The 15,477-nt window shown below is 55.0% G+C and overlaps 3 protein-coding genes across 3 annotated transcripts; all 3 read right to left on the reverse strand.

Moving 5' to 3' along the window:
• Positions 1 to 3,537: 3,537 nt before the first annotated feature.
• LOC34621353 lies at positions 3,538 to 4,422 on the reverse strand. Its single transcript, XM_026336917.1, has 2 exons — positions 4,056 to 4,422; positions 3,538 to 3,656 (listed from the first exon to the last, which is right to left on the reverse strand). Exons 1-2 carry the CDS (start codon positions 4,420 to 4,422, stop codon positions 3,538 to 3,540), a joined length of 486 nt encoding a protein of 161 aa, XP_026192702.1.
• A 1,749-nt stretch (positions 4,423 to 6,171) lies between these two features.
• On the reverse strand, positions 6,172 to 8,848 carry LOC34621352 (the record flags this gene model as incomplete). Its single annotated transcript, XM_026336918.1, has 4 exons — positions 6,172 to 6,633; positions 7,238 to 7,319; positions 7,810 to 8,135; positions 8,507 to 8,848. Coding segments are annotated over 4 exons (1,212 nt in total), but the record flags the coding sequence as incomplete, so codon positions are not given.
• A 1,743-nt stretch (positions 8,849 to 10,591) lies between these two features.
• On the reverse strand, positions 10,592 to 11,801 carry LOC34621351 (CAX-interacting protein 4). Its single transcript, XM_022734568.2, has 4 exons — positions 11,561 to 11,801; positions 11,095 to 11,207; positions 10,790 to 10,965; positions 10,592 to 10,619 (listed from the first exon to the last, which is right to left on the reverse strand). Exons 1-4 carry the CDS (start codon positions 11,799 to 11,801, stop codon positions 10,592 to 10,594), a joined length of 558 nt encoding a protein of 185 aa, XP_022589756.2.
• Between the last annotated feature and the right edge of the window lie 3,676 nt (positions 11,802 to 15,477).

The raw sequence follows: 15,477 nt of genomic DNA on the forward strand, positions 1-15,477 counted from the left end.
CCCCCCACCTCCCCCCCACCCCCACCCCCCCCACCCATCCCCCACGACCAAAAACAATCACACATACACTCGAGACAACTAATACATTTTTTGTTTATAGATGAAGACGGTATCAAAAGTCCTCTCGTGACTGCAGCTCTGGACTGTGCTCTTCCAATCTTATACACATCACATACACATGCACATACATACATATACACACACACACACAGAAACATAAACAAACACACATACACACACACACACACACACACACACACACACACACACACACACACACACACACACACACACACAGCAGTTTGTGCGACTGTCCCTAGGCTTTGCTTGCCTCCAGCTGGAGGCTTGCGCAACAGAAATAATCGGAAGTGGAGTCGGTAGACAGACAATTCTGACACGAATGCCTGAACATATTCTTACATGCCGCCCTTGCAGTCCTCCTCCCATAGCGGCGGAAGCGCAGGCACGACATTTCCCAGAAACAGCCATCCGACCGCTAGCTCACCCCTGGCTTGATATCCTTGACGGCGCTGTGCAAAACAACCTGAGGCCAGAGCTCCTGCGCAGCCTGCTGCACATGGGGCTTCAGCTGCTGTAGCCTTGAGAAGTAGAGGGCAGCGTACTGCTGCTGGTATCTCCTCGGTTTAACACGAAAGCGAGGATCTGGCATCTCCTCAGCCTCCACCCTCACAAGCGGCTTCGCCGCTTCCGCAGCCTCGGGGTCGCTGCTGGAAGGAGGGCCTTCGGCCGAGGGGCCCCCCGAGGGGGGGGGGGGCCCACCCTCTAGGGGGCCCCCCACGAAGGCACTGCCCCCATTCGAGATGGTCGGCCCAGCGCGACGCGAGACACCCTGCTTCAGAGCCTCGAGCTCTGCCGCAGAGAAGGTTGGAGGCGCTGAGGAAGGGAAAAGCAGAGAAGAACCCTTGCAAGGGTTGTTCAGGGGTTTAGGCATCGTGCAGTGTAAGGTCACCCCGACCGCGGAGTCGATTCGCGCCCAAGCTAGCTGCACTGACGAATGAAAGAGGTGTTGAGGGGCCTTAAATTTGCAGTCCAAGGCCTTTGCAAAAGATGCATGCATGCAGAGGGGTCTGACTGCCCGACCCGAAGCCCCCACCGTGGGGTTGGCGGGGTGGTATCTCGTGCCGATCGCAGGGCTTTTCCCTTTCGGGGACCAGCGGGCTGACATCTGTTTCGAATTACATTGCAGTGCTCGTTTCTTTGCAAACGGCTGGATTTTGGGGTGAGGAGGCGCCTGTGCCATCCCAAACTTGGGAACCGTCGTGGAAAAGCCGGTCGGCTGATCTAGCGCACACACTTGCACATGCGCTTTTTGGAAACTTGAACCCTAACTCCTCAGTCTGTATCTGCACACGCAGCGCGCGTTCGCGGCTGTGCGTGGAGTGCAGCCAACTGGGCCGCCTGGTAAGAATTGTATCAGCAGAGCAGAACCAGCTTTTCGTGTGTTGGGGTGTCGTGGGCTGTTCGGGTGTAAAGCTCTCAGATTTATCTCCAGACTCTTTCAAAAATGAATAGAAAGTTATCAAACGTTCCCTAAAAGAATTCCTCCTTCCCCTTCCCTCGCCCCTCAGAGATGCCGACACGGGGAGAGGCGGGAGCCGGGGTGCGCCCTCGAAACACTCGAGAGATTCACAGCTTTTTGCACGTACAGCTCTTAATGCAACTCTCCACGCACGAATGTGTCATACCGTGGCGAACCGATGCAAGTCCGCAATAAAAAAGCTGCAATGCGAATAGTCAACCCAGATAATCAGGCCTTCACCAGCGCGTATTCAAATATAACTAGTGTCATGGAGAGATCCTGAATACAGCTCAGCCCGCCACATTGAAGGGCCAGCCACAGTAGGATGGAGACGGGTTTGTCGTCTGCGTGATCCTCGCACCCGAAGGATCCGTCCGTCTTTATGTGCGAGCCCCTCCCCCCCGTTGAATATGTTGCTGCAGCATGGCGGAAGTAAACAGCTTTTTCTGAGAGCACCCGGCCACACACACATACACACAGGTATTATACACAGCAATGGATGGCATAATACGCCTGCATATAACCGACCGCGCTCCGGCTAGTCGTGTGCTCAGAAGTGGGCTGTACGATCCTGATCGGCCCTTTAGGCATAGTTTTATCGAGAAATATGCACGTGTAGAAACATATAAGTCGATATGGCTATGTGCAGCAGCCAGAGGGTCCAGTTACGCTCACCTGCACAAAGGTCTTGGTGCCCGCCTTTTCCCGGAGCGCTAAGAGCATGAGGCTCAATACAGTGCCATCATCTGCAAGCATCCGAATCGAACACTCAAGCAAACAGACAGATCGACATATATATACGCATGCACACCCCCACACACACACACAAAGGGCAAATCCAAGGATACACGCCATGCCGACACCCCGATGTCAGCGGTGTGCAGAAGCAGGCAAATGAGGACAGCGGAGAAGGGAAGTAAGGGGCGAGAAGTGCTTATCGGGTGAAGAAAAAGCCTTCATGGGAAGCATCGCCAGCGTACCATCAACAATAAGGGGAGGAAGCGCTGCGGCTTGCGGCAGCTTTGGTGAGCTGCCACTTGGAAGCGTCGCACCACCCTCATTTAAAGAAGCTATGAAAGCCACATACGAAGGATCTGAAAGAACACAGGAAGCATAAATGCGTGACACGCACAAGCAAGGCGGCCAGCATACAGAAAGCCCTACCCACAAGAAACGATGCAAAGCTAAACACAATATACAGACTCCCAATGCACATGAACATATATATCCACATATGTATATATATATATATATATGTGTGTAGACAGGTATACCGTAAGGAATACGCTTTGAACACGGAAAATAGCGTGTGAGGAGGAAAGAAACTGGAAGGCAACAGTTGCAGGCGTGCAGAAAAAGCTGCACCAGCAGAACTACCGCTGCCTAGCGACGCCCTTTCATCATCGAACCTTCGCTGATGGTTCCCTGCCGTCTATCCGGTGCTTTGCTCGGCTTCCGCGCTTTTTGATAGGGTGCCATGCAGCTCAAAGAGGTGTAAAGTGCCCCATCCGCCGTCACATAGACACGACCCTGAAAGACGATGCAGCCATCAGAAAATACCACACCCTACAGGAAGACGGCATGAATGCAAGAGCAGGTGGTGGGCAGATGTGTACAAGGGCAGGGGTCATCCACGGCTCGTGGATCGGCCAGAGCCTGCCTGGCCTTAAGAAGATGAACATACACCCCGATCATCGGGGTGTATGTACACCGCATTTCAGAGACACACACAGCTTCGCCTCACAGCCCATCCCCGACCCCGCTAGAAACTGCCAAAAGAATCTCGCAAATTACTTTAAAGAAGCGACAAGCGGCCTCTGCATCCTGTGGCGTCTTCAGGTTGAGCAGCCAAACACTAGGAGAAGAAACTTCCCCATATCTGTGGCAGCAGCAACACCGCGCAAGGTTCCAGGCATATCATGAGCAAACAGCAGTCATACCAGAAGTTGCAGCAGGAGCAGCAACAGCGAGTGCAAGGGCCTTAGAACGCGTGTGTATTACTTGGTGGGCTTTCCTTGAATAAGCGAAGAAGAAAGGAGCGCCTCGGAAAGTGTTGGTGGAAGGCTTTGTAGCAGTGTGGACTCCGAGACTGTGGGTGGCAAGTGACGCACGGCTACTGAAGGAGCAGACAGCGGCCGCCACACACATCGCAGGAAAGAGACATGCGGAAGACGGGGAGGAGCAAAAAGGTGGAGGCGCAGAGAGCAGCAAAGCGATGGTCAAGCTTTTATGGGGGGAGCATGGGTACTACAGGATGATGGACAGCGTAAGGGGGGCTGAGACAAGCTAAATTTTAGGCGAGAAAGGGGAATGCGAAATATATACAGAGATAGAGAGAGAGTGAGATAGAGACAGGCAGACAGACAGACAAACACACACACACACACACACACACAGAGAGAGAGAAAAAAAAAAAAGAGTAGGAGAGATCGAGAGAGAAGAGGGATACCGAGAGCGAGAGACAGAAAAGGAGGGTTCTAAGAGGGTGAAGTTTTTTGCAGAGTATGCAAGTTACCCTTCGTTTGTGCCTTGGCTCTATAGACAGCGGCTGTTGCTTGTACTGCCGCAGATGTGTCTGGTTCTTCCTGCTGCTGCGCTTGTGGGGGGGTGGTTGCCCTCTGCGGCTGTTTGGTAAAGTCTTTCTGTTGCGTTAGCTCGGCCTTAGCCTCGTAGATTCGCGTTCGTCCCTTCCAAAGCTGCTGGGTGGGGAGTTTCGGCTTTGCGCTGCTGGCACTACTCGTTCCTTTGGGAGCTTCTGTCTTGAGATCTCGACGAGCAGAGGCGCCAGGGTTAGGAGAGTCGTCTGATCGTCGCTGCAGCAGCATGGAAGCGATGCGCTGGGGATCGAGCGATCCTGCGGAGGTGCGCTGCCCCCAATGCATTGTGGAGTGCCAGCCTCGAAAACGTAGATGCAATGCTCGCTATGGCCGGAGCTGCCCAGTGAGGGTGGAAAGCGAGCTAGAAGCGAACGACTAAAACGAAGCCTCCGATGATGCGCACATCGAGTTTAGGGGATCCAAAGTTGCATCCATCGATCTGCTGTAGTCGGGGGGGCCCCTCCCGACCGCCTCCTGGGGCCCCCTCCTGTGGAGGGAGGGTTGAAGCAAAATGGGTGAACGCACCCGTGTGCAGATAAGGTTTTAAAAAATGAACTTTGGGGGACCAACTTGCTGAAGAGGATTTGTGATGCGGTCCTGTGGCGGCTTTCTTGGGGATTTCCGGATGCACGCGGTTCAAAAGTGCTTCTTGTGTCTAAGGCTGATACAAAAAGGGAGAGATGGAAAATATTAGGATCTATTGCGCTCCCTTTAGTCCTGCCCATTGCATGCATGAGCACTCTCAGGTAACTCAACCCTAGACTTCGCACAGGGGCCCCATGACGTGTATAGGGACGGGCTACGGTGCAGGCTGGCACTTTCTGCCACGCCAGCTGCCTCTAATGCAGGAATCTTGAGATATTGATTGCTATGAGGCGTGCCCGCCTTTATGTGCTATTGGTTGCGGCGTACAGTGTTGGGCAGGTCGGCACGCTTTGGAATCAATGGCGTTGAAAGTAGTACTTCTGCTCTCCAACTCTCTATGAATGTTCGGAGTGCATGAAGGAAGGCCACAGTAACGCAAACCATGGGTGTCTATAAACCTGCTGCTTCTTAGCTGGACCCCTTAGGGGTGATGAGGGCTCGGGGGTGAGACGAGGGGGTAGACGGGAGGGAGGGAGGATGTGCAGCCGACTAAGCTACACTTCAGTACCTTCTAGTGCACTCCCTAGATTTGACTGCGAATCAGTGAAGAACTGAAAAACGGGTGTGTCTGTTCATTTATCGATTTCAACGGAAAGTATTGCGAGCTCGTTTCGTGACGGCACAATGGTGAGTGTATGTACACGCGAGTCAACGTTCAACTCACCGTACCTGCGCAGAGAGTGCGTGGAAGGGGCAGCACAGCATCGCGCACCCTGTGTCTTTCTTTCCTCTAAAGGTGGACATCTGAGGGAGGAGGCGGGACGTCTTCGGAAGAACACGAAGCAAGTCGTGACAACCACTTGTTGCCTTCGACATTTAGAGTGCCCCTATCAAGACCTTAGAAGAAGCTTAAGGCACACTACAACTCTCTGAAGTGTGCAGAAAGAGTCTGTAGAGCAGGGTCCCTCTGTAGGGGGACCTAAGGGGAGACGTTGCAGAGGAAGAAGCCCGTGTGGATAGGTATTGGAAATCTGTCTACAAAGTTCTGTATTGGCTTCTGCTGGTGCTTACGCACCCTATGCAGAGCGCAGAAACGGCCGCGTTGGCACACAAGAGCGGGGCCCCCTTACGAACGGCCCCTGTAAGCGTTAGTTGAACTGCGGGTTTAGAGGAGTTGCAAATCGAGCCAATGCCCGGCAACGCCAAGTGCGCACTGCACCAGAAGGAGAAGCACCGAAATTGACGGCTCGCGTTTTGTTGCACTACAGCTACTTGAGGCATCTATATATATATATGTATATATTAACACAGCTGCCTGGAGAAGGCGGGTCTCTCTCTACACTTGGTTTGTGCGAGCCAAGGGAGTGTCGACTGTATCGAGGCGAGGGTTTGATGCTGCATTCGCTGCGGCTGCAACGGAGAGGGAAGAAGAAGGAGAAGGCTCTGCCTCTACTCCTGCGGCCAGTCTGGGGGCCCCTCGACAGACACCGTAAAGCTTTGGCCCATGCGGGGCCCTAGAGGGTCCGGGAACGTCAAGCAGCAGAGTTGCAACCCTAGCGTGCTGCAGCGAGCACTATCCTCCTTTTTTTTGGAGCTGCTGGCTGCTGTAAGTGACGACTGTTTCACGCCCGCTGTTCGGGTGTCGCAAGGGGTCTTTTGTTGCAAATTGACTCCCTCAGCGAGAGTCACGGAGAAAAGTGTGGGGTAGAAAGGCTCAGAATCCGCATGCGACCCACATAGCTCTACCGCTAGTGGGGGCCCCTCCTGCTGAGCACCTGAAATTTGATGGCCATAGGGATCTTCTGAGGCGGTGGAGTTTCCCCCGCTATCGACATCGCGCGTGTGGCTGCTGCTGCTTTCGCTGTACGCCTCGTCATTTACAAGGGGGCAGCCAGCAGCTGCAAAGTGCGCCTGCGGCAACAATTAGAGGCAGTCGCAAAGCTTTGCAGGAGGGGTCAGCATGGAGGTTCGGAAAAAGGGGGCAGCGGGGTAGGGGAGAGGGGAGGGGGAGAATTTTAGTCATCCTGTTGCGCTTCAAGGAAGCATTCCCGAAGCGACGCCTCTCAACAGCATGAGAGTCTCAACGCAGCTATTTCGAAGCGACGCCTCTCAACATGCATGAGAGTCTCAACGCAGCTATTTCGAAGCGACGCCTCTCAACACGCATGAGAGTCTCAACGCAGCTATTTCGAAGCGACGCCTCTCAACATGCATGAGAGTCTCAACGCAGCTATTTCGAAGGGACGCCTCTCAACATGCATGAGAGTCTCAACGCAGCTATTTCGAAGCGACGCCTCTCAACACGCGTGAGAGTCTCAACGCAGCTATTTCGAAGCGACGCCTCTCAACATGCATGAGAGTCTCAACGGAGCTATTTCGAAGCGACGCCTCTCAACACGCATGAGAGTCTCAACGGAGCTATTTCGAAGGGACGCCTCTCAACATGCATGAGAGTCTCAACGGAGCTATTTCGAAGCGACGCCTCTGAGAGTGCACGCCAGCCAGCCTTCCTTACGCGAATTTGCTGGGGTGAGGGGAGGCCCCCACAGGAGACGCGGTAGAGCCCGCAGAGCACCGGGGGCCCCTTCCCTCGAAGCCTGAGCTGCCTCGTAGACGAAAGCGAAAATCGCGTCTTCGCGTGGCGAACGCGAAGGCCGTCGAGTGCCAACCAAAGGGGGCCCCCCACGGAGAGCCCTCGGCCCTGCAAAGAAAATCACTCGAGGGAGCAAATGCAAGTGTGGAGCTGGGGAAGGGGGAGGGAAAGGGCCAAGCGTGATTCTACGGCGCGTGTTTGCAGTTCGCAGCACTCGAAGCCTGCGGCACATGCAGCCAGCAGGCAAAGCCCACGCTGCGTGAGCGGCAGGCTTCGAGTGCGGCGCAGTCTGTCACCTTCAGAATCCAGGAACGGAGCGAAACAGGCACGGAGGCCCCTGTTGCGAGATCTTTCGCGTCGGCTGTCTTGAGAGCGACTGCGGAAGGGCTGCACCCTTGGTGCGGCTGAGGGCCTCCTGGGGGCCCCCCCCCGCCTTCCGCGAGTCTTTGCGGATTCCGCCAAAGGGCGCTGCAAAGAATGCCCTCTCGGCGAACTCCCTCGACCGCTCCCCCGTCCAGGAGGGGGAGGGGGGCCCCCAAAGGCAGACTGAGAGCGAGGCATCCGTGCGACGGCAGCCACCCAGGGGCCCCCGCCAGACCAGAGGGCCCCCAGACTCCCCCGCCGCGAGGCTCCACTCGCTGCTGAACATTACGCCAGGAGCAATGCCACGCACTCGGGGGAGGACTGAAGTAGGGGAGGCTTCGAAGAGGCCCTCCAGAGCCGCTTCGGGGGGGCTGGGGAAACATCGGTGGTGCCACTTCTCTAAGGCTTGCCAGTACTCGAAACTCCTGCTGCAGCTCGCCGCGAGAAACCAACCCCCCTGCAATCATACACAGACATGTACAAACATATACATATGCACACATAGACACGCGTACATATGTATATATATATGTGTATATGTATATATACATATACATATGCACATATCTACATATATATACGTAGACACGCGTACATATATATATATATATATATACATGTACACATAGACACGCGTACATATGTATATATATATATATATGTCTATACGCATCATCATCAGCAGTAGGAACTGTGGGAAGCCAGAGACTGAAGTGCGCGCTGAGGCAGAAGCTTCTGTGAAACTCAGTGAGGGGCCCCCTGAAAGGTTGAGCATCCACTTCCAGATCCCCGCCTCCTCCTGCTCGCTGTGTAGCACCTACGGATGGCGCGAAAGGTTGACTCGTCCGTGGCTACCAGAGTGAGTCCTTGAGCTTCCAGAGGCAGCTCCGGAAGGGGGAAAAAAAGCAGCTTGGCGGGAGAGTGCTCGAGCACTGCTGCTGCTGCTGCTGCCCTCGGTGCGGAGGGTGCTGCAGCGGAAGCCACTTCGGCAGCAGCGGCAGCAGCTGCCAGGAAATGACGGTCTGAGGCGTCTTGCAGAGCCTCCGCTAAACTGGGGGCCTCCGGATGGGGCCCCACGGACCATCCCGGTGGCTTATACGCCACGAACCAACGGCTCGTCAGGTGTCTGTACACCACAAGGCGGCTGTTGCCGCTGCCGCTGCTGCTGCCGCTGCTAAAACAGCGCAGCCGGCTGCTGCGGCTTCTGTGGCTGCGGCTGCCAACGCTTGAGAGAGGCGCCTTCTCTGCATGCAAAAGGAGGCCCTGAGAACCCCAAACAGTTTGCCATGGGGGCCCTGTGCTGCAGGGGGCCCCCCCCGGCGCAGCTCGGCCACCCCCAGGTTCCCACCGCAGCTGCGCACGAAGAGTCACTAGCCAGTAAAGGGGGCCTCTGGGGGGCCCCATGGGCCCCTTGAGAGTCCGCTGCCGCTTCCTTCAAAGGCCAGGAGGAGGCAAAAGGGCGCCGCAATTCAAAATTCAACAGCAACGCAGTAGGGGCCCTCCCAGGGGCCTCAGGGAGAGATCGAGAGGGCGATGAAGACAGCCCTTCAGAAGAGATGAGCAAGTGTTTTCCTCTTTGATTTCCCGCTTTTTTCGAGTGTACTCACCCTCACGGAAAGAGGACTTCCGGGGGGGCCCTGTAGGGGGTTCTACGGTGCTGGAACCGACGAAGTCAGAGATACCCAGGTGAACAGCGTTGCATCCTGGTATACACGTTTAATTCATGAACCAAATGACAAAGACAAGAAACATGCACCAGTGGCCCTCCTAATTCATCAACAGCCAAGCAGGCAAGCCGCCGTGTCTCTACGAAAGGGTTCAACTCGGCGCGGGGCCCCTCTGCCCATCTCCCTCTGGGAGGCAGTTACTCTGAATTTGCCAACTAAAAAAAAGTTGACAAGAGGGTTTTATTCAAGATTTATCGCGAAAAAAAAAAACAATTGTTGTCAAAACTGTATACACGTCTATTATTGGAGCCGGATAGCGCACGTAACGAGAGTGTTAGAAGTTCAAGTCTAGACCTCATGCCTTTGTCGCGCAATTTGAAATCGCGTGTTGCACCCGATTCCAAGGGTTGCAGGCGCTGCCCTACACGGCCCGCTTCCTGGCATTCGACGTTCAATCCAAGCAGCACACATATCGCACCCTCTGATACCACGCCAGCTTGACAGTATCTACAGCCCAGTAGCCAAAATCACCGTTTCGTGTTTCAGGACTTGTTACATCAGACAGCCCTAATTCCTGCCTGCCTGGCTGCGTTCCCCAACGGCCACCTAATGTCAGACACTCAGGCGCGAAATGCAGCCCCTTGCATATCTAGCATGTCTCATGGCTCTTGCGGCAGCTGTGCTGCTCTTGTGCCACGTTTGCAAGAGGCAGGAAGCGCCAAGAAGCGCAGTGTATCAGGCGAGAGGTCCAACTATATCGACGTACACGCAGGCAGCGAAATAGGTGCTAGAAAGACGTTTCTTTAAGCGCATAGAGGAATACTCCGGGACCCCTAAAAATGTCGGCTCCTTGTGCATACTCCCCCTTTTCGCCGCAGTCAGCCAGCCTTCCAATCTCCCATGCTTGCTATCTAGTGAAGCTGGCATCTGAGCGCTATGTGACAGGCTGCGAAGGAGAAGGGCTTCCCTCGAGAGCCAATGATTGCAAATTCCCCGGCGAGGAATACTGAACGTGGCCTGAGTGCGACTGCCCTCTGTGTATCGCCTTTCCGGGAGGCAGCTATGCGAGCAATTCCCAACTTCTCTCGAATAGGAAGCCTCCCTAACCGAGCAGCAAGCCACCGCTCCTCGGCAAGCCAGCAAGGCGCGCGGCATCCAATTTAGCTAGCTGGCTGCGTACTCAGCTAGCCAGGTACCCACCCCGGCACCTCCACAAGAATCTCTGCAGAGGACAAGGTAGACGCTTTCAGTGCCGACTCTTCTTCTTGTGCGACCTGTCAAAAAACAGAAAGAGACAGACACAGAAACGGGTGTAGTGGAGCAGGCAGCTGCTAAATCTCGTGTGGGAAGAAGCACAAACTGGCACGCTAGACCTCACGAAAAGCCGCAACACACACAAACGGCACGTGAAATGCAGCTCCACAGCGCCTCAGAATTCACACACTTCTTGTGCTTGCTCTTTTTGTCCTTCTTGTGCTTCTTGCTCTTCCGCTTCTTCTTATTATGGTCGTTGCTGCTGCTGCTGCTGTTGCTGCTGGTGCTCGGGGAACGCATTCTCTTAGCCACCGGCCTTTTGGGTGCCTCGTCATCACTGCCAATGCCTAAGGCTCTTCGCAAGCGCTGCAGCAGAGAGTACGGCAGAACGGCGGCAGTTGCGCAAGTGCTAAACGATACTGCTTGGGCGGAGCAAGCGCGCCCAACAGCAACAGCGACAGCTCGAAGAGAAACAGGTTCAAGCGGACTGCTCACTTCATCGTCTTCCTCTTCTTCCTTCTTCTTGAGTACATGCGCAAGCGCCTCCGTCTGCTCCTTCGACTCCGCAAGTCGCACGTCATTCCTACATTGGAATGCGAGATGCCCCACTATACACAGACAGACACAGAGAAGCATACACACAGACACACCAGCACAGTACACAGAAGGCACTCCCTCCCTCCCTCTCTAGCTAGCTAGCTAGCTGCGAGTTCGGGCGGCTAGCCAAGAAGCGAGCCCGCGCGCCTTCTGTCCGCATTCGCACCGTCTTCGACCCGCCTGTTCCTCGGCTAACTGTCGCCTTCGACACTTTTCCCTTCCAGAGAGCTATTCGCCCCCATCAACAAGGCTATCCCTTCAGCTTTTTTCATCGAAAGAAGGGAGTCTGTCTCTGCGAACATCCGTTTTAGCAGGCTTCAGGGTAGGGGTGACACTCAGACGCGGCAGGGAGGAGGGGGCCTACCCTGATTGCATTTCGTGCATGCGCCAGGCGTATGCGTAGACAGCGTGCCAGTAAGCCTTGCAAGCGTGAGCAGCTCCTTCGCCTTATCCTTCAAAGAATCGTCTTCAGGAACTGCCGCCTTCTCTGGCGCGTAAGGATCATAGCCAACGCTGTCTGTCCAGATGGCATGCGTCCTCAGGGATGCAGACACAGCAACCCTGTTGCTCTGAGGCATCTTTACCCAGCCTGCAGTGGCTGGCATCTTCGCTGCACTGTATTAGGTGGCTGGGATCAAAGGGGGAACAGAAGGATGGTGGGAGCCCTTATCGGCGACTGCAGCACTCCTGCCCAGAGGGCGATCCAAGCGCTTCTAGCGGGGAAGAAGGACCAATAGGAAGCGCAGATCCAGCTGCGATCAAGGCACTTTGGATAAATAAATGCAGAGAGGCAGAAAAGCGCCAGCCGATCTGAAAGCAGCGACGCATACACTGGCGAGGCGTGGGACGTCGCCGTTCTTCCTGCTCGCGCCTGTACTTGCAGCTGCCGTCGTCGAAACTGCTTCTTTTGACCCTCCCTCCCTCCCCTCGCTTCGTCCACGCGAGCAGAAAGCAACGTGCAAAGCGTCTATAGCAAGGGGAAGTGGAGGCGCGCAGGATGCCCTCTCAAAAAAGCCGTGAAACGCTTGACTCCAGGCTATGGTTCAGGCAGGAGAGGCACTGACTGCAGAAGGACCTTGTCTGCAGTGAGACACCTGTACAATATTGATTTTAAAGCAATTCAAGTTGCCTCAAGTACGCCGGAAAGTAATGCACTGCCGGCATGCGCGTGCGGAGCCAGTGGCTCGCATATGCATGCAGCCCCATCAAAAATTCCCAGGGGCCCCCTCCCCCTCCCCAGCCTCGCAGAGACTCCACGGCAGCGCGGCAAACACAAAGCTCATATTTCGAGAGAGTTGCTTGACTGCCAAAATCGATTCCAGTAAAGGTGTTTCGCTGCCCGAAACACACGCTCTCACAGCCAGCCCGCGACGCTCCTAGGCAGTGCAAGGTAAGGGGATGGGATACCGCAGAAGACTGAGGGAAGATCAGTTCCTTTAAACCTTGGAGCAGAGAGGCGCTCCCACCCGCACCAAGTGACTCCAGAGAGCTGTCCACAACACTTTAGTTGCGCCTACCCATGAGAAACCAGCGCTCGACTTCTCTTGACAAGCTCCCTCGGAGAAATCCCCGTAGTGGTGTAATCCTCGTGCTAACTGCCCCCTGTAAGAAACGTGCTGCTTAACGACCGACCCTCCTCCACCCCTTTTAGGAATAGGCCCTAGATGGAAATGCCTCTCAGGCATAGGAGGAGGTCAGGCCCACTAGGGGCCCCTGTAAGGGGCCCCTCGCCTCTATCTTTATCGTGGCATAAGAAACAAGAAAAACCCCGTCAGACCCACTAGGGGCCCCTAAAAAAGGAGCCCCTCGCCTCTATCTCTATCGTGGCATAAGAAATAAAAACCCTGTCAGACCCACTAGGGGCCCCTGAAAGGGGCCCCTCGCCTCTATCTTTATCGTGGCATAAGAAACAAGAAAAATCCTGTCAGACCCACTAAAGGGTCAGGCCCAATAGGGCCCCTTGAAAAGGGGCCCCTCGTCAGGCCCACTAGGGGGTCAGACCCAATAGGGCCCCCTACAAAAGGGGCCCCTAGCCTCTATCTTCATCGTAGCGTTTAGAGTGTTTCTTCTTGTGCTTGACTTTGATGCGCTCTTCGACGGCTGTCTCCTCGTCTTGTTCTCCGTGCTGCGCCTCCACTTCTACCTGTTGTTTTCTCTTCTTCTTTTTGCGATCGCGTGCTTCATCCGAGTCTGTTGTGGTGGTCAGTGCTGCGAAGGTCGTCTCCGCTTCATCAGCCTCGTCCTCCTCTCGGCTGCAGCTTCTCTTTTTCTTTTTCTGCCGCTTCAGTGAGGGCATGTTCTCGTCTGTCGCTTCGTCTTTTTCTTGGGAAGACACGCGTGCTTCCGCTGCCTCCTGGAGCTGCTTCTCCTGGTGCTCCCCTTCGCGGCACTTCTTCCGCTTCTTGCAGCTGCCCGTCCTACTGCTCTCCACTTCTTGATCACACGCTTCCTCGGCTTGCGTCTGCCTTCTCTTCTTGCGGCTGCAACAGCTAGCGCCTCCATCGCATGCGGCATTCTGCGCTTCTAGCTGCTGTTTCGGCTGCTTGCTGCTTTCAGCCTCCCGCCTCTGGGAAAGGGGCATTTGCGCCATACAGCAGCACAGCACAGGGAGTAACACACGAAAACACTTTATTACACCGCAAAACACACCACCCACAGATTCCAGGCGAAAGGCGGGAACACGCAGACTTTTCCCCCTCTTCTCCTCCCCTCTTCCTCTCCCCCCGTCCTCCTTCTCTCTCTCTCTCTCTCTGTGTAAAAAGGGGAAAGCGAGAGCGCCACACTCAGCACGAACCTGCATCCGTTGCAGCGGCAGGCCCCGTGCAGTGTAGCGTGGCTTCCCCATGCGTGACATGACGGTGTGGCTGTCATATTCGTCATCAGATGAAGACGATTCAGAGGCACTGAGAACCTGCAACAGCAAGACAGGAGTGGCACCAAGCCGAAAGAGACGCTAAGGCATCGCGCTAGAAAGACCAACACGCACTCTTCCCCCTCCCCTCCCTTCCTGCCTTTGCCTGAGAGCTTGTTCCCGAGGCTAGGAAGAAGAAAAGAGACTTTTTTGAAACAAAAACGCCAAAGAAATAGCCTCGTCAGGCACGCATGCTCCCTTCCTCGCTCACACACACAAGCCATACACGAAAAACCTCTCATACCTCATGCCTGTGCGCTGGTTTAATCTTGCTAGCTGCGTCGTTGAAAGCTTGCTTCCACCAATCTCCCCATTCTTTCTCGGCGTTTCCCTTGGTGCTGCTACTCTCACAGCCCAGCTATATGCGCGCATAGAAGAACACACAGCAAGGAGACACGTGTGGAAGGCGATGCGTTTCGAGGAGCAGTGTTGACGCAGCAAACAGCAGCAAAAGAAGGGGCCGCACTGAGAGGGGCCCCCAAGCAGTGCAGCTGCGGCACCTGCAGCCTTTCAGACGCGACTTCTCGGCAACGAGCCACCAGAGGCACACGACTACAACGCAATCTGCCACAGCTACAACAACAAAGGACCCACGCCTAACGATTCTTCTCGCCTGCGAATCTGTATCGGCTCTGCCATCCCCTCAAGGGTCTTGCCAAGTCCTTCGCCTCTAAAAGCCGCAACAAACACAGAAAGAGAAATAAAGTGAATACGTAACTCAGAGAGAGCAAGAGCAAGAGCAAGAGCAAGCGCAAGAGCAAGAGCAGGAGCAAGAGCAACAACAAGAGCAGGAGCAAGAGCAACAACAAGAGCAAGAGCAAGAGCAACAACAAGAGCAAGAGCAACAACAAGAGCAGGAGCAAGAGCAACAGCAAGAGCGACAGAAAACTTCCTTTAACAGACTCTGCTTGCTCCAAAAGGGGTAGCCCGCTTGCGTTGCTGACCTTCTCTGCTCCCCCCGCTGCACTTACTCCGTCCATCCGAATTTTTTGAGAAGACTAGCGGCAAAAGGCGAATGGAAAGGTCGCGAGCGGCAGCCGTCTGACTTCAGCAGCCGCGCAGCAAAGGCCTTTGACATCTTCGAGGGATGCGAACACGGATTGCTCTCTTGACGGTCGCCTTCCTGCCTCGCTTTTTCAAAAAAGAGGCGCCAAAAGACGTTTTAGAGGCTCGAATTCATTAATTTCATCGGCGAAAGCGCCTCAAGTCGCCGCAACAGAGGGAGGCCCCACAGCAAGGGGGGCCCCTGGGTACATCCATACACGACCCACCGAGGGCCCCCCTAACGTGGAAGGCGGCTTTGCGTCTCCCTCCGGCAAAGCCGCTGTCTGGAAAATGCAGCGAGCCTGTTCAGAAGGACGCAAATATGC

This window comes from Cyclospora cayetanensis, unplaced genomic scaffold (assembly GCF_002999335.1).
Source record: "Cyclospora cayetanensis isolate NF1_C8 unplaced genomic scaffold, CcayRef3 CcayRef3_contig_154, whole genome shotgun sequence".
NCBI lineage: Eukaryota > Apicomplexa > Conoidasida > Eucoccidiorida > Eimeriidae > Cyclospora > Cyclospora cayetanensis.

Excerpts from the sequence above, each read along its gene's own strand:
- LOC34621351 (XM_022734568.2), bottom strand. The coding sequence starts at position 11,801 with ATGCCAGCCACTGCAGGCTGGGTAAAGATGCCTCAGAGCAACAGGGTT. Across the intron at positions 10,966-11,094 it reads AAGAAGAGGAAGACGATGAA|CGCTTGCGAAGAGCCTTAGG; the intron begins GTGAGCAGTCCG and ends TCTCTGCTGCAG. Across the intron at positions 10,620-10,789 it reads AAAAAGAGCAAGCACAAGAA|GTCGCACAAGAAGAAGAGTC; the intron begins GTGTGTGAATTC and ends GTTTTTTGACAG.
- LOC34621353 (XM_026336917.1), bottom strand. The coding sequence starts at position 4,422 with ATGCATTGGGGGCAGCGCACCTCCGCAGGATCGCTCGATCCCCAGCGC. Across the intron at positions 3,657-4,055 it reads AGCCAAGGCACAAACGAAGG|TAGCCGTGCGTCACTTGCCA; the intron begins GTAACTTGCATA and ends CTGCTCCTTCAG.